The sequence below is a fragment of the Plecotus auritus genome (assembly GCF_963455305.1).
Source record: "Plecotus auritus genome assembly, chromosome: 8".
Lineage (NCBI taxonomy): Eukaryota > Metazoa > Chordata > Mammalia > Chiroptera > Vespertilionidae > Plecotus > Plecotus auritus.
Window position 1 is genome coordinate 70,392,847 of NC_137782.1, and position 17,924 is coordinate 70,410,770.

The 17,924-nt window shown below is 43.1% G+C and overlaps 1 protein-coding gene across 1 annotated transcript; it reads left to right on the forward strand.

Annotated features, from left to right (window-relative positions):
• The first annotated feature begins 544 nt into the window (after positions 1-544).
• BMP2 (bone morphogenetic protein 2) lies at positions 545-10,976 on the forward strand. Its single transcript, XM_080684820.1, has 3 exons — positions 545-1,783; positions 2,960-3,309; positions 10,126-10,976. Exons 2-3 carry the CDS (start codon positions 2,967-2,969, stop codon positions 10,968-10,970), a joined length of 1,188 nt encoding a protein of 395 aa, XP_080540946.1. The 5' UTR covers positions 545-1,783; positions 2,960-2,966; the 3' UTR covers positions 10,971-10,976.
• Positions 10,977-17,924: the final 6,948 nt, after the last annotated feature.

Below are 17,924 nucleotides of genomic sequence, written 5' to 3' on the forward strand. Positions count from 1 at the left end.
TTTACATGTATAGGTATATTTATAAAGACATACACACTTTTATTTGTATACTACATTTATCTGAATAAAATATGTGCACATTTACATAATATAAATGGACACATGTGTTTACATATATAAATACATATATCTGTGTGTTAAAGTTTAAATAACACCCAGTTTTCTAGTTTTTTTTTACAGAATTGACTACCCCAAGCCTATGCCAAGATGCCTTGTAATTTGGTTGAGTTTTGTTTTGTTTTTAATGGTCTATTACCGAAAAACTTCAAACTGAAAGTTAAATAACGGGCCAGTTAGGGAAATAAGGATTTAACCCCGCATTTGTCCCGGATTGCGCCCCTGGAGTGAGAGCAAGGGTCATGAGCCCCAGGAGATCTCCCGGGTGAGGACAGGGGCTGGAGGCGCGAGCGCCCCCGTCAGCTGCCGCGCTTCCCCGCCTTCGGCCCCACCCCGCCGCGGCTGCCCCGGCGCGCCGTCCACACCCCTGAGCGCAGCTCCCGCCCGCTCGGGGATCCCCGGCGAGCCGCGCCACCGAGGGGGAGGTGTTCGCTGCGGCCGGGAGGGAGACGGCAGGCGGCGTCCCCTTTAAAAGCCGCGAGCGCCGCGCCACGGCGCCGCCGCCGCCGCCGCCGGAGTCTTCGCCCCGCCGCGCTGCGCTGCGCCCGGCTCGCGCTGCGCTCGCCGCTCCGCTTCCCATACCCCGCCGGGGACTGTCAGCCGCCGCCGGACGTCAGCCTCTACGGGCTCCGCCGCCGACCCGAACGACTTCGGGGCGAACGCCTCCGGGATTTCTGGGGTCTCCGAGGCATCCGCGCGCCGCAGACCCGCTCGGGCTAGAGCGCCCGGCCGTGCGCGCCCCTGCGCCGTGGCCTCAGCTGCCCGGGCCGCGCCGGAGCGAAGGACCGGCGCGCAGAGCGCCCGGGAGCCGAGCCTTAGCGCCGCGATGCAGATCACTTCCTGCGGGAGCTCGGAGGCTAGGGACGCACCGGCCGAAGTGTGATTGGACCCCTGACTGGCCACAAACGGTACAGCAGCTTGGCCCGGGGGCTAGGAGAGCGCGACCACCCGCCTCGGCGGCCGGGACTCTGCTGGACTCGCCGGAGAATGCGCCCGAGAACGACGGAGCGCCGGAGCCGCGGGGGTTTCAGCTGGCTAGCGCGGATGGGGGTGCGCTGGAGTAAGGCAGAGTGATGCGGGGGGGCAACTCGCCTGGCACCGAGATCGCCGCTGCGCCCTTCCCCGGACCCCCCGTCGCCCAGGATGGCTGCTCCGAACCATGGGCCGCGGCGGAGCTAGCGCGGAGCGCCCTACCTTCGCCCCCCGAGTCCCGGAGCCGGTCCCGCGCGGGGCCACGCGTCCCGCGGGCGCTGGTTCCTGAGGACGACAACAGCACCAACTTTTCCTTTTTCCATTCCCTTCCCTGCCCCGCACTCCTCCCCCTGCTCGCTGTTGTTGTGTGTCAGCACTTGGCTGGAGACTTCTTGAACTTGCAGGGAGAATAACTTGTGCTCCCCAGTTCGTGCCGGTGCCTTGGCCCCGGTGGACCTAGCCGTACCGCCTCCGAACCCCGTCGGCCCTCCACTCTTCTGGGCCCGACCCCGATACGCCGTTCCCTGCCTGAGGAGAGGAACTGCCCGGCCGGCACCCGGGAGGAGAAGGAGGAGGCAAAGGAAGGGAACTCGCTCCCTGCGCCAGGTCCTTCGGCCAGAGCTTTTTCCATGTGGAGGCTCTTTCAATGGACGTGTCCCCGCGTGCTTCTTAGACGGTCTGCGGTCTCCTAAAGGTAGAAGACGTGGGCCCGGGGCTGAGACTGGGGGGGTGGGCGCGGTGCCCGGGTGGCCGCTAGAGCTGAGTCCTTCCCCATCCCGGGTCCCGCCAGGCCGGACGTAAACAGACCCCCCTCCAAGTCCACGTGCAGCCGAGCCCCTGCTGGAATGCCCCATACAAGTGCCCCCCCCGTTCCCCTCCCCCCCCCCCGGGCGACAGCCTCGCCCTTTTGGCTCAAACTCTTCCGCCCCTCCTCCTCCTCCTCTCTTAGGTATTTTATTAGGGCTGTTAACACTTAGATGATTAAAGAAAGTCAGGATCCCCTTGAGAGGATGACCCTGGCTTTCACCCGTTAGCTGCCAACCTGTATGTCCTGCTATGGGACATCCCTTCTCCCTTCTTCAGGTTTCTCCTGGAGACCTGCTGTCTCTACTCAGAGCCACGTCCCATTTGGGAATTTACTGAAAGTTGGGGTTTCTCCCTGTTTGTTTCCAGGAATTCGAGGGACACCTTGTACTGACATGTGAATTAATAGATATTAGCTATTAACGTAATCCCAGGAAGATACCTTTGTATCTTGACTGCATTAGGGAGAAGGGTCCGGGATTGGAGTGGGCTGATCTGACATCTCTGAGGTTAGAGGCGTGGGCCACAAGTTGTAAGCGGCTTCGGAAGTTGTGGCCTTGAGTTTACTAGGTCTGGAATTCATAGACTTTGTGTGTGTATCAGGAAGTTCTATACAGTGCCTCTAAGGAAGTCACATGCAACATTTGTGCGTGTTTTTATGCAAGCGAGCGCTGAGTAGTGTGTGTTTGAGTTTGTTTAGAGGACAAACAAGGGGTGTCAGACCCAGTAGTGGTTTTCCCAGGTTCCCCGCACTGTTTCAGCGCGAGTCTCATAGAAAATAAAGGTGACAGTCATTGACGCTGGGGGGAGGGGGTCTTTCAAATCATGTCAGAGAAATTAAGAGTGGAATGGGAGGGAGAAAGCCTTAAGGCTCAGGAATTAGGGCCCTTCCATTCTCCGAAACGTTCTAGCTTCAGCTGCTCTGAAGTATTCCCGCAAATGGTGCAAGCCAGGTGGGCACCCTGGTGGAGGAGGCGGGCGGACCAAGCGGGAGCCGAGGCTGCGGGGGCGGAATGGGGGAGGGCTGGGCGGGGAACTCGGTGACTCATGTCGGCCCTGTCTGCAGGTCGACCATGGTGGCCGGGACCCGCTGTCTTCTAGCGTTGCTGCTTCCCCAGGTCCTCCTGGGCGGCGCGGCCAGCCTCATTCCCGAGCTGGGCCGGAGGAAGTTCGCGGCGTCAACTGGCCGCTCCTCGTCTCAGCCCTCGGACGACGTCCTGAGCGAGTTCGAGTTGCGGCTGCTCAGCATGTTCGGCCTGAAGCAGAGACCCACCCCCAGCAGGGACGCTGTGGTGCCCCCCTACATGCTGGACCTGTACCGCCGGCACTCGGGCCAGCCGGGCGCGCCCGCCCCGGACCACCGGCTGGAGAGGGCAGCTAGCCTCGCCAACACCGTGCGCAGCTTCCACCACGAAGGTGAGGCGTGGAGCAGGGGAGTGAGGGCGGGGACAGGGGCGGGGAGTCATCCCGCAAAGCGCCCCACCCTGCGCAGACTGCGGGCATCCCTGGAAGGGCAGCTTGGCCAGGGCTCGGAAGCCTTTTCCAGTCTAGTCTCTGTAAGAACCTTTCTGAACCTGGCTGTAACTCACTGCCTGCCTGTGTGGTGGGGGAGCCAGGGATTCCCCATTGGTAAATCCGCACCCTTTTCCTGGCTTGCAGCCAGCAGAGCGACTCCTCCTCCTGGAACTGGAGAGAAATCAAGTGATGGGAAAGATGAGGGCAAAAGGCATGCCCCTAGTCAGCTAAACGTGCAAGAATTCCATGGGGGAAGATGAGAAGGAGGAGGGCAGATTGGGATCACTTTCCGTCTGTTTGGAAGCCCTCACTCTATAAATCTGCCTCTCCTGCTTAAGCGGGAGTTTCAGGCTAGACAGAGCCAAGGGCAGAATTTTCAGAGATTGTATTGAAAAATCAAAGCCCAGGGTCCGAAGTCTTTCTAATTTACAGTTGATCTGAGCCTGGTTTGGAAATTTTCGAATCCCTATCTAATCCCTGTGGGAGATCAATTCCACAATCAATCTTATTGTTTCCACAATGACTTTCTTGTCTTGTGCTTAAATCTGAGATGAACTCCCAGTAGAGACAAGGGAAGCCTCAGATAAAGCTCTTGCAGCAGCTGCCTGTTTTTCTTCACGTGCATTGAAATGTGGATTTTCTTTTATGATACTGGATGCGGTTTTTCTAAGGTAGGGTATTCTGCTTGTTTCATCAGAAAGGCATTCCGTGGATATGCAATGTCTTAGAGCAGCTCTTGGAGACCTGTGTTGTACCAACATTTTTAGAGCAATTGGTCAAAAATATGATCCACTTCAATTCTTTTTCTTCACTTTTAAGTTGCCTACATCCTAAATAGAGCACAGGTTCCTTCAAGTTCTAGAGAAGGGTACAAAGTTGCATGTCACCAGGCAACCACTTGTTGGCTATTGGAGAGTTGGGAGCGAAGTTCCCTTTTTCTTGCCTTGCCCTGCTGAGGTGGTAAATTTCAAGTGGAATCTACAATCTGATATGTAGAAATGTTTTCGTCATAACCTTGCAATGATTAGAGAGCCAGCTCATCATTTTCAGCTGATGCTGGTTAGAATAGTTTTTCTGGGGGGTAGAAAAATAAGAACTGCTTGAGCCATCTCTCCTGGAAGTTTAGCATGGAAACCATTCTTTACTTTTAAGGCCAGGTATGTGTCTCTTATAACATAAAAGGAATATCATTTAAATCATTTGACACCTAAAACACTCAGTTGCATGAGGATTCCATCAGTGATGGCTACATATTTCTTTCTCTAGAAGTAGCTCAATCAAAACCGAACGGGCTGCAAATTATTTGAATGTGTTATTTTAACTTAAATAGCATGCTTAGTTAATACGTCAGAACCTATATCTTTAAAAAATGTAAATGTTATATGTGAAATAGTACAGAAGTTACCAACTTGCTTAAAATCAACTTTTAATAGATCTTAATGCAGTTAGATGATAGAGAAAAGCTATGTAATTTTTGCCCCAAATTTCAACAAATCCATTTCTTGTTACAATTAGTATATCAATCAACATTAGGCTACATAGTGCACTATTTAAAGACCATTTTTTATCTGTATAGCCAGGATTTGGTTTTTACAAACATCCCTGTGGCATGGATAGCACTAAAAATCTCTTAATAAACCATATGATTAAGATGGCTGGCTTAAGAGCAGAATTTGGTTCATATAGAATTAATAGGCATTGATCTGGTAAAGGACCAAAGGGTCATATTGCAAGAATTACTTGTTGGTTTTATTTGTGGGTGGGATCTGGAAGATTCGGTGAAATTATGAGACAAGAGATATGATGGCATTCTTCCAACCAATGTGTGAAGATAAAGGGACCACATGGAAGGTGATCAGAGACAAAATTATCAGTTGTCATTTCTCCTCTTAAACTTTGTCTTGTCCTTTCTGCAATGGCTTTTTTATTCGGGAAAGCCCAAGTGCTGAAAAAATTTTATTTTTTCAGTCATTAAGAAGTGCTTTGACCACATAAGCCTTGCAAACTGCCACTGAGTATAGAAAAATTACTTTTCTAATTGGAAAGAGTATTTTGTGCTTTGCTGTAGTGAGAAACACATTGAAATGGGTTGACTTCATTGGCTGTGCAAACGGTCTTTACAGTTTCCTATAAGGTTGGAATATACAAGGACCACATGCTTGCTCTCTAGACTCTGAAAGACAGTCTTTTTGCATGAAATAATTGAACTATTTGCCTCTATGACAAAAGTTTTGACATAGAGATTAACCCCATTCCCACAGATAGAATTATTGTGAAAATATCCGTACAACAGGCAAGTTCCCCGTGAAGGAGAACTTGGGTCACATTCCAAGTGCAACCAAAGGATTTGGACAGTAGACACCTCCGAAAGCAGTACTTTCCTGGTGTGCTTCCCTAGTGTCCCCAGGTGTTTCAGTGTGATTATGAAAGACCCCTATAAGTAGGAGAGACATTCTATTTGGAAGTGCTCAGAGATTGAGGCTATGGTGCCCAGTGGTAGTTCTTGCACTGTTTTCTGTTCTCTTGTGTGTGTGTGTGTGTGTGTGTGTGTGTGTGTGTGATTCCTCTGTCATCTCTCTTGCTCCCTTCTCTTTGAGCTGTTTTGTCTTTGTTTTTGAGACTCACCCTTTGTGTATTTCACTAAGTAGTCAGAGGACAATAAGAGGGCACTAAATCATTCCAAAAGTGTTGGAGCTAAGGGCGGGTAGAAGCCAAATCAGGGTTAGTGATTATGGCCATTATGACCATACTTGTCCTTTAGCTGCCATCTCCTTTGTTGTCTTTTTAAAAAAACTGAGTCATTGTAACCTTTGTGTTTTATCTTTTCTCCTTGATACAGCAGTTCTGTAACCATTATTTTATATTCTAGAAAGTATCATTTATTATTCTCAGCCACTTTGATTTTATTTCAGGACAGTAATTTCCAACCTTACTGATTTTCTGGAATATCCCCAGGTTTTTGTTATCTTAATGGACCTTTTTTTTGGGGGGGGGGGTGTCCAGATTGTGTTGCAAATTCTCAAAATATAATGGTCACTCACTTTTTTTGCTAAAACTCACCATACTATAGGACAAAAAGGCAGCCACAAAATATCAGTGGTTCCAAACAAGATCTGTATGTCCCAGTGGGCCCTGCCATTGTACTCTTCTGCTCATTTAGTTCTTTGTGCTCCCTCCTGCCACACTTGGGTAGTGTGTTTCTATCCCTTTAGCTGGAAAATAACTCACCGTATGGTTATCATTATATTAATTATTAGAGTACTCATAATAGTTCTGACTTTTGCTTGAGTTTTTGACTCATCTCTATGTTATGTAGTGCCGTCTAGTGGCCGGAATCTTGGGAAATGCAATAGACTGAAGTCCATAGCTCTGCTCTTCATTTACTAGCTCTGTGACCTTAGGAAAGTCACATAACCTCCCTGAGTCCAACTATTTCATTCACAAAAGGGAGATAGTAGTTTCTCTGGAATCAGTTTGATGTGAGATAATTCATATAAAGCTCTCAGTCCCAGACCAGCGAAAAGAAGCATTCATCACCCTAGCTATCATTAGCATTATTACTTCTTTCTTTTAGGTCACATTCTCCCCTTACCTAGGAGAGAGCAGGCCAGAATAGACCTAGGCTGGCTGGGAGAATTCAGCCTTATTTTTGGATTATTTTGATGTAGATGAATAATTGACAGAGTATAGATGGTTCTTCGCTTTTGAAGGAGAGTTTGAATGCCCTTGCCTTATTTTTCTTTCCCCTACATATTTGCCATCATAGCTTCATTTATTTGGTTAAGAACTTTTAAATAAATGTGAAGAACATTTATTTGGTTAAGAACTGGGTTCAGGAACCCAGGTCTGAGATAGGCTGGAGTCCTCAAATCCCTTGGCAAGTTCAGATTATTCCACAAGAGTTATTTCCAGAGAATTAACAACTGTATAAACCTCCAAAAAAGCATACATTACCTACTTAGGTCAATGCTCTCTATTTTCAGACTCCCAGGCTTGCTGTGATCATTTGCAGAAGTTTTTTTCTTTTCTTTAATTTACTTTATTTCACATCGGTTTTGATTTTTCAGCTCTGAAGAAAAACTTAATGTTGGGGTTTTCAGAGAACTCGCTTACTTCTGTGACCTGAGTCTGTAGTCAGGGGTGTGTTGTCTTGCAGGCTTTTGTATTAAGGAGAAAGAGGGCTCCTTCAAGGAATAAGTTGACTGAGATGAAGCTTAAAGTCAGAGAAAGGTCTTCACATTACTTGATGTTATTCAACAGTGCTCCCCACCCCCTCCCCCTTTGTGAAGGTAACTAAGTGATTATCCTTTTTGCCACTTATCCCCAGTGAGATTTTGAAGCACATGAAATTGCCGTTTTTATAGGTCAAATATGGTCAAAAGGTGGCAATTTTATCTGATTCAATTTTATATTTATCTTTGGAGGGTTATTGTTCTGTTTTCTTCCTCCTTTACATTCATCTTCTTTACTTCAATTACCTGTCTCTCATGCTTGCCTTTGAGAATGTCCCTTCCTCACCTCCTCTGACTATGTGTGTGTATCCACGTGTCTGTGTTTATAATTTTTTGAAAATTTATGCATTTAGATTCAGAGTTTCTTCTCTGGGCACCTTCATTAATACAGCTGGTCAGCATTCCTTTTTCCTCTGGTATCCTGTTTACTCTGGTAGGCCTTGGCTTCTCTACTTAACGAATGCACTCAGGAAAAATATCAGAGGGCTCCTGAATTTCAAGGAGGAGAGGAAAAGAAGCTAACTACAGCTCTTGATGCTTGTTGGGAACCGCTGAGGGAGAGCCCAGTTCCATTGGTGAGAGGGTTATTTTAAAAATAGTGTCTGGTCTGAAGTATTGCTCACTTACAATGGGGTTTAGAATGTGGGTGGCTCTCAAAAGGTATCGCCAGTAGGTGTGGGTTAGAGGGCTCACTTCTTGGACTGATAGTCTCTGTGTCCAAGTAGATGAGTTTTAGGAGGTCTTTCTACTTCATGGGCCTTGACTCATTCCTTGGCCAACACTAGTGGTTCTAGGGATTTTCATATTATTTAACAAAAAGGCACTTAAAAATTTGCTCCCAGCAAGTTGTACTTGAATGTGAAAAGCATCCCTTAAAAGGTGTACCCTCCAGTATTGCCTTACCTGGGAGCTTGCTAGAAATGCAGAATCTCAGGCCCTAACCCAGACCCACTAAATCAGAACCTGCATTTGAAGATGTAAGGTGTCCTACGTGTTTTGTGTGAAGGTTAGAGTTGGAGAAGCTTCACATTGAAACATTGCTCCATAATTTGGCATAACCAGCTCCTGTTGAACTCAGTGCTTCCACTTAGCTTGCATTGATCACGGCTGCTTTGATGATGAAGGTTTACACAGGTTTCCTAGCTCTTTGAGAAATACAACAATAAAATTAATGAAAATATGGTATCCTCTTATGGTGATGACCTGGAACTATGGCCAAATAGATTTTGTTAGCATTTACATTGGATCCTGAAGGAAGCAGATATGTTTTTTGAAAGTCAAATGACAGAATGTGGTAAAGCTAGAGGAAAATGAACCTAAATATTTCAGATTCTAGTGTTGTGTACTATCAGTTTAGTAACATTGTGTACCTATGACGACTTGCACACTACAGCATTCAAGGTGCTATGCTATTTTTTTATTGTTTGCTTAAAAAACAGTACTCATTATTGAAATTCAGGAATATTAAATCAGAAAGCATTTATGCATAACCCACTTAAATGTCTATTTTGAAATAATGACAGTAGATATATAAAGATTATTCTGTAATAGGATGAGATTATCTTCCTGTGTTATATCTGTCATAATGGCCTTTTTATAGATTTTTATCAGTTTTTTTTTTGTTTTGTGTCTATTCATGGGTAGGTGTTTGTTTTTTAAGATGATTTATTTTTTGAAAAGGTAAAGGAATTACAAACAGAGGAGAGTCATTATGTTTCTTCTAAAAGCATCTAAAATGAGATTTTGATGTTGAGGTCATAAGGAGGTGAGAGGACAGACACTTGGGAAGATATTTCTCTTGAAATTGTCTGGCCTTAATTACTACAGTGTTCCAGTACCACCCTTACGTTTGCAAAGAAGTAGATTCCTGTACATGCCTTTGTCTCTGGATTTTTGAGTAAAATAGTAGGGTGTGCTTTGCAAAATGTCATCGTTGATGTTGAGTTTCAGAGTCTTTAATTAGGAAACTGAAATCTGTATATCGAGATTTGTAAATCATCTAAATTGCAGAGCAATGTTTTAGAATACCGCTTAAGGGATTGACATTAAAGCCTTTTTCTTTTTACAAAATGCAATAATTTCCTCAAATCCTCACTCATTAGACCTCTACTAACTATAGTGCTGACTTTTTTTTTTGGCCCTAAAGTCTGTGAATTCCAAAGAAATGCTTCACCATTTCCCCCATTATTATAGCCACCTGGAAGCAGTATTCATGTATTGCATTAAAAACATAACAATGAATGATGACATTGTGTTTCATGATATGCATATTAACATAAATATTAGAAAAGAGAGATTTAAAGGGAGACTTTATTTTTAGCTAAAAGGGGGAACTTTTTTTTATCTTCTGGCTGCCAACTTATATATGGGTGAAATCATACACTGAAGTAAGATTTACAAATTCTTACATATAATCAGATTGTCATTACTTATCTTACCCAAGTATTTTTCTTCTTTTTCCTCCCACCTTTTTATATCAAATTAGAATCTTTGGAAGAACTGCCTGAAATGGATGGAAAAACAACCCGGCGATTCTTCTTTAACTTAACTTCCATTCCCACCGAGGAGTTTATCACCTCAGCGGAACTTCAGGTTTTTCGGGAACAGATGCAGGAAACTTTGGAAAACAATAGCAGTTTCCATCACCGAATAAATATTTATGAAATTATAAAACCTGCAGCAGGCAACTCGAAGTTCCCGGTGACCAGACTTTTGGACACCAGGTTGGTTAATCAGAATGCCAGCAGATGGGAGAGTTTCGACGTCACCCCTGCTGTGATGAGGTGGACCGCGCAGAGACTTGCCAACCATGGATTTGTGGTGGAAGTGGCCCACTTAGAGGAGAAGCCGGGTGTCTCCAAGAGACACGTTAGGATTAGCAGGTCTTTGCACCAAGATGAGCACAGCTGGTCCCAAATAAGACCGTTGTTAGTAACTTTTGGCCATGATGGGAAAGGACATCCTCTGCACAAAAGAGAAAAGCGTCAAGCGAAACACAAACAGCGCAAACGCCTCAAGTCCAGCTGTAAGCGACACCCTTTGTATGTGGACTTTAGCGATGTGGGGTGGAATGACTGGATCGTAGCCCCCCCAGGGTATCATGCCTTTTACTGCCATGGGGAGTGCCCCTTCCCCCTGGCCGATCACCTGAACTCCACTAATCACGCCATTGTTCAGACGTTGGTCAACTCCGTTAACTCTAAGATTCCTAAGGCGTGCTGTGTCCCCACGGAACTGAGTGCTATCTCCATGCTGTACCTTGACGAAAACGAAAAGGTCGTATTAAAGAACTATCAGGACATGGTTGTGGAGGGTTGCGGGTGTCGTTAGCACAGCAAAATTTAAAAAAATATATATATATATATATGTATATATATATATATTTTTTTTTTTAGGAAAAAAGAAAAAAAAAAAACCCAAGTTGACACTTTAATATTTCCCAATGAAGACTTTATTTATGGAATGGAATGGAGAGAAAAAAAAACACACAGCTATTTTGAAAAATATATTTATATCTACGAAAAGAAGTTGGGAAAACAAATATTTTAATCAGAGAATTATTCCTTAAAGATTTTAAAATGTATTTAGTTGTACATTTTATATGGGTTCAACCCCAGCACATGAAGTATAATGGTCAGATTTATTTTGTATTTATTTACTATTATAACCACTTTTTAGGAAAAATAGCTAATTTGTATTTATATGTAATCAAAAGAAGTATTGGGTTTGTACATAATTTTCCAAAAATTGTAGTTGTTTTCAGTTGTGTGTATTTAAGATGAAAAGTCTACATGGAAGGTTACTCTGGCAAAGTGCTTAGCACATTTGCTTTTTTGCAGTGCTACTGTTAAGGTCACAAGTTCAAGTCCAGAAAAAAAAAGTGGATAATCTACTCTGCTGACTTTCAAGATTATTATATTATTCAATTCTCAGGAATGTTGCAGAGTGGTTGTCCAGTCCATGAGAACTTAATGTCCTTATTAGGTGGAATATTTGGATAAGAACCAGACAATGCTGATCTAATATAGAAACCCTCTCCCCACCCCTTAATTTGCAGAAAGAGTAAAGCAGGACCAATAGAAATAATTAGGAAAATGATAAACCTGCAGGAAAGTGAATGATGGTTTGTTGTTCTTCTTTCCTAAACTAGTGTCCCTTCAAAGGGGCTGGTCTGGCCAAAGGATTAAATAAAACATAAGATTTCTTCATTATTGATATTGTGGTCATGTATAATTAAAATTCATATCCAGTGGCCCTCATGAAGACTTGGAAATTGATTTGCATTTAACTTTTACCTCATCTGGGAGCTCTTTATGCTCAGAAGGACCCAATTCTCTAACTTCTCCCAACACACAGCAAAACTGCACTCATGTTTTCTGCCCACCCCATTCTCTGTTCGATCAGCTTGCTTTTCTTTCCAAGGTTATGTGTTTGAACACATTTCTCCAAATGTTAAACTTATTTCAGATAATAAATTTCAAAGCTCTGGCATTTCATTTTATAAAGCCCAACCTGTAAGAAGAGAAAATGATGTGTTTGTACAGCATTCACAGTGATTACCTCGGGTTTCCATTTTTTGCTTCTGAAGTTACCCCTTTTGGAGGGAGGTGGGGAAAAGGCAAGGAATGGTAGGAAATTTGCAAGCAAGTCACTTGATAATTCGTATTTGCACTAAAGGAATTACCAGTGATTTAGTATTTCACATGAACCTCTTTGGGGCAGAAAGATTTAAGAGAAAACCAAAGCTACAAAACAGGCAAAACCTGGGGAATCCAAGATAAAGTTTCAGAGATGATATCCCATGCAACAGAGGCAACAGTGCCAATAAATTAGAAAGGGAAAGTGTCTGAGATCAGCTTCTACAAGGACATCTGCCAATTGGACTGAAGCCCAAGCAGAATGAAGTCAAATTAGGCTGCTCAGAATGAACACTTAACAGTGGCAGGGCTTCTGTGCTCCCGGGCTGAAATCAGACCCAAGGAAGGGTTCTGTGGGTGGGTATGTCAGTACAGCCAGCGAACCCACAACTCCCTATTATTTCACTGGAAGTATTTTAGGTCAGTTTCTAGGAATTTGTGTCACCTCGGATCCTGCTAAGATTGGTGAGGCCTAGTTCTAATATCCTTGCCTTGGAGTTGGCTGAAAAAAAAAAAAAGTAGTGTGTTAGCAATGGAATAGACGCTTACAACCAGATTCTTCCCAGAAATGAACTTGCAATGACCGTGAACGTAGTTACATTTTGGGTGTGATAGGCTTAATCCTTGCCTCGCTCGAGATTATATAGATCATATTTTAAAATTAATAACGAGCTGTCTTTTATTCCTTTTGTTATAATCTTTTAGTTTCTTTTTATCTGTATTCCCATTGCTCTTGTGTAGGTGAGGATCATGAGGATTAGATCCAACTTGACAGGAAAGGGTAGGCTCTGTCCTCCAGCCATTCTCCACCCTTTCTTGCCATGGGAATGAGGGACACACTGCACAGTCTTAACAGCTTAAATACTCTAGAGAGAGAGAGTATAGCACAAGAATTTACATCTATTTGGCAGTTGCAGCCACTCTTGATTTCTGTTTCATTGGTTCTGATTTACTTGGTTGAAATGGTTTTCATTGATATCAACTCAAATGTTTCCTCTTGCATGTTATATATATATATGTATATATATGTATATATATGTATATATGTGTAAATATATACACATATACGGTATATAATATGTATAAATATACATATGCAGAATTATGTAATAGGTATTTCATATGTATAGATGATGGCATTTTCAGTTTAGTTACAGAGATTTTGTAATAGTTGAGGACTCTGTCCCTCTTGGCAGCTCATTTGAGAAACAGAATATTCTTACATTTTATGTTGTTACACACATTTTGGCTTAAGTTCCTCATCCTGAGAAAAAAAGTGTGTCACAACTATTGGCATTGACTCTCTTGAATCTTCAGTCACCGTTCTGTAGGAACCTTGGAATCCTTTTAGAGTTGGTGCTTTAAGAAGTGTAGTAGTTTCTGAATGTGGGGGATCACCTTTCAAAGTATATTAAATTGTGTCATCTGTTTTTGTGCTTGTCTGGGCTGCGTCATGCGCCTCCTTGGCCTGATTTTAACCTGCATGGCAGGTCCAGAATGCTCTGTTCGTATTTGTTTTTTTTTTACTACAAAATTGGGGAGGGGGAGGATGAATGGTTTACACATTTATCTGTGCTTCCATCTTTTCATAATTTCTCCTGCAATTGCTACTTTACATTGCATCTCAAGAGGCCAAGAGTGGAGAGATCTGTAAATCTGATCTAGCAAGCTACATAAGCACTAGATAATCTAAGTTCTATATTTTCCCCTCAGATTTTTATTGGAGGTGGAAAAATCATTTGTGCAATTCACAGCACTTTTTAAAATAGCATATTTCTATTCTATAGTCATATTAATATTAAGATATTGACTCACTGAATGTTAGATGCCACAGCCCCCCTCCTCGGCCCAATCTGTTATAAGGCCCAAGGAGCATAGCCTTGCAGTGAAGATAAGTGTGACACAACTGGGCAATTATAAAGAGGGAAGACTGCCCTGGCACTATTCCTTCTCTGTTTTATTTTTTATTTTTTTTTGCAAGGGACAGGTAGGATGAGATGGGGGAAGAAATGCAAGTCCACTTCTCAGGGGTAGATTGCTCTCCTCCTCCCTCCACCCTGCTGACATAAATTACAGCCTTATGTGATTCTCCAGGGCAGAGTTTCTGACCATCTCCCTGCCCTGCAAACTTCAAAGTGAACTTCTACCTGACTTGCTCTAAGTAAGACTTCTTAGGTTTTAATGTGCACATGAGTCACCAGCACTGCCTGAGGGAGAATGCAGCATTAATGTGTATACAGACCCGTTGGGATCGTGTTATAGGTTCTGTTTCAGTAAGTCTGGGGTGGGGCCTGAGATTCTGCATTTCTAATGTGCTCCCAAGTGAAGCTGTTCTTGCTGTCCCCAAGGAAAACTCATAATTATCTTCTTAATCACATCAGCAGAAAGTTGGGGCTCCTCTAACAAGTAGCACTTACAGGGGAAAACAAACAACAAAACCTGTATACAGGATGGCATTTGAATACATTTCACCATACCTGAAATGATGCCCTACATAGTTTTTTCAAAGGCATTCTTTCCCCCCACAAGATGACTGGCAATTTTGTGTTCTAGCCACCCTCAGACATGAAAACACTTGGTTGCTTATCTTGTAAAATCTGCCTTGCTTGCTTGCTTGGGCATGTACGTAGTCAGTTTAGTCAAATACGTGTCAGTACATCTATGTGGATGGGGGAGCAGGTGCAAGCCCTTAACGTACTTTAAAAAGTTTAACACTTAAGTCAGTCCACTGAGTTGATCCTGTGTGATCTTAGTGCCAAGCGTCTGAGTTAAAAGTTTTCCCTTTGAAGACAGCAACTAGATGTCATACATTTGAAGCATTTGTTTATACTAAAAGATGATGCTTGACTTTTTTTTTTTTTTGTAAGTTTTAAGACAGTTTGCTGTACAACACTATTGAGCCTAGAGGGTGATATAAAGCTGCCCAAAGCTGGTGTTTGAGGTTTGATTTCATGGAGATTGGAATTTATGATGCCGAGGCTAGCTTTGCATAAGGTGCTGAAGTGAATGGGCTCAGGCTAGAAAAAGCTAAGGGAAACAAACAAAGGGAATCAGCAAAGAAAGAACTTTGTGTTTGCACCTTCTTTTCAGCCAAATGTCCCATGAGGGTCACCTGGCAGCCTCATTTTACTGTTAGGGGAGCACTTTTGAAGATTTCTTACAAGCAACACAGATTTGAATATTTGTTGAATAAATTCTGGGATGAATGAATTTCTTATATCAAATATACCTTTTATATATACTACCTATGCTGTATATAGATATTATATTTGCATATATTATATACATACATATATATTTTTCCTTTGGATATTATGTATATGTATGTACATATATACATATATATTAAATATGTATGTGTATATATTCCTAAGGAAAATTTTTGATTTCTTCCTTTCTAAAGTCAAAATGTTGAGTGTAGGGTGCCTACGTTTTTATTCATTGGGTTTCTCATTTCATTTGGGTTTCTATGTTTTGGATTGAGTGCCTCTGAGGTGCTTCAGCAGCATGCCAGGCACCGACTGGAACACCACTTCCAGCCTGAGTTTGCCCGTGCCCTGGGCCCCCTCCAAGGCAGTGCCAGGAGTGCATTATTGTTGCCGTCCGCTCTGATGAGATCTCTCTGCAGACCAGCGATTTGCTTAAAGCTTCCCTCGTAAGGAGCATGATCTCATCTGGACTGCATTTACACTGGAACCACTTGGCCACAACACTATGAGAGAATAATTATTGAACTATTTTACTGTACAACTATTTCCAAATTGTTGATTTTTTATTGATTTCAGGAGGCAAGCTAATTGCCCCATGGCAACTTGATGTGAACGTTTAATGAAGATCAGGAAACAGAGTTTATGAAAAGCTTTTGTATAGTAACTGCAAAGTTTCAAGAACTGTTTTATACTTCCTGACAGTGCTGGGCCCAGCTTAATGGTTTGTTTTTATTACTTAAGAGTGTAAACCTTGCTTTAGCCCAGTGTGTGGAAACTATACCCTCATCCCGCATTACGCATTTGCAAGTTGCTTTTTACTCACTCCCAACTTCCTTTCCTGCCATCTACACTCAGGGACTTTTTCTGTTTTAATTGTCTGAAAGCGAGTTTCTCTCTTTGCACGCTGAGAATCTTAACACACGCACACGCACTCATGAAGTTAAGTGTCTGTATTGTTTCACTTTGTTTTGGGTGGAGTTTCTTTTCAGCACCCGGTTGCTAGACAACCACCCTGACAAAAGTTAAAGATTGAAAAGGCATTTTTAAAGATGTTGAAGCCTGGCAGCTGACTATTTTATCTTTGTCTTTATATGGGAGGCTTAGTTTTCTTACCAGGTTGCCCTGGCCTTTTGTTGGGTAGATGGCTGGTAGGAGATTATTTTGATGTTGAGCTCTGAAGGCATTATCTGTTTGAGAACTTTCTGAAGTGTTGTTCCCATTTGCTGGAACACGCTTCCCACCTGGATGGACCAAATAAATAAATATATAAATAAATAATAATAAAAAAATAAAAATAAAAAAAGCCAGCTTCGTTTCCAAGGGTGTGTTTTAAATTACTAATAAAGTTGAGCTCCAGCTCACAGCTGCTTCGATTGTTGCAAGGCAAAGAAGGAGGGAAGAGATTGCTTTCTGAGGCAACATTCAGAAACACAAGGCTTTGGTTTGTGGAGAACACAGTCTCCAGGAAGCTGCATTTGCTTTTTTGGTATATAGTATTGGAATTTTTTTTTTTAATTCTTAAAAGCCTAATTTTAAATCAAAGTCATTTAAATCGCTCATTTCAGGGAGATGTTTCAGGAGCGTGTTATAAATACACGATCTTTATACGTCTGCCAAGTTGGACGTGTGTGCACAAGTCCATTTTGCATGTGTACACAATTTGTAGCTGATGTGCTTTCTTCACTTCAGGTCTGCCCTTTCCCTCGTTCTTCCTCTGAGATGCTGCCTCTCCGTCTCTCCTCTTCGCAGGGTTCCTTATGCTGGAATCCAGTCAAATCCATGGAAAACTTTACCAACTCCACTGATTCATTTACAGGCAGGATTTCCTGGCATGGGGATCAAACGGGGAGCCCTGAAATTTGTTCATCATAGAATGTCTTGGAAATTAGGATCTTCTGAAGCCCATCTGGCCTGTGCATATAAATTTGACAAAATTTTCTCTTATAAGGAAACCTTACCATTGAGTTAAAAATCGCTCAGTCACTGGGTGTCACTAGTAAGCCTACTTTCCTCATCAGTACGCTAGTATTGTCAATACTATAAGCCATGACAAGAATGATGCTTAAACACCAGAGCTCTGCAATAGGTGTATTTTCCTAAATGCAAATAGGAAAATAGGCCCAGGAAAAATGCAAATATTTCTAGTCTCATAGGATTTGGTGTGTGTTTGCAGCCTGAAGATAGCTTGGCTGAGTAAAAGAAAATCTATCATCTATCATCTATCTATCTATCTATCTATCTATCTATCTGTCATCTACCTTTCTACACACATACACACACATATGAGATCAATTCAGCTTTCATGAAAAGAGAGGTGATTTTTAAAAAACTATCTCAGTACAATAACTCCTTCCTTGGTGATGCTACTGAGCATTTTACCCATGTAGAGAAGGGCTCAGAAGTTACTTTTGATGGCTCCCTTTTTATTGAACTGTGGA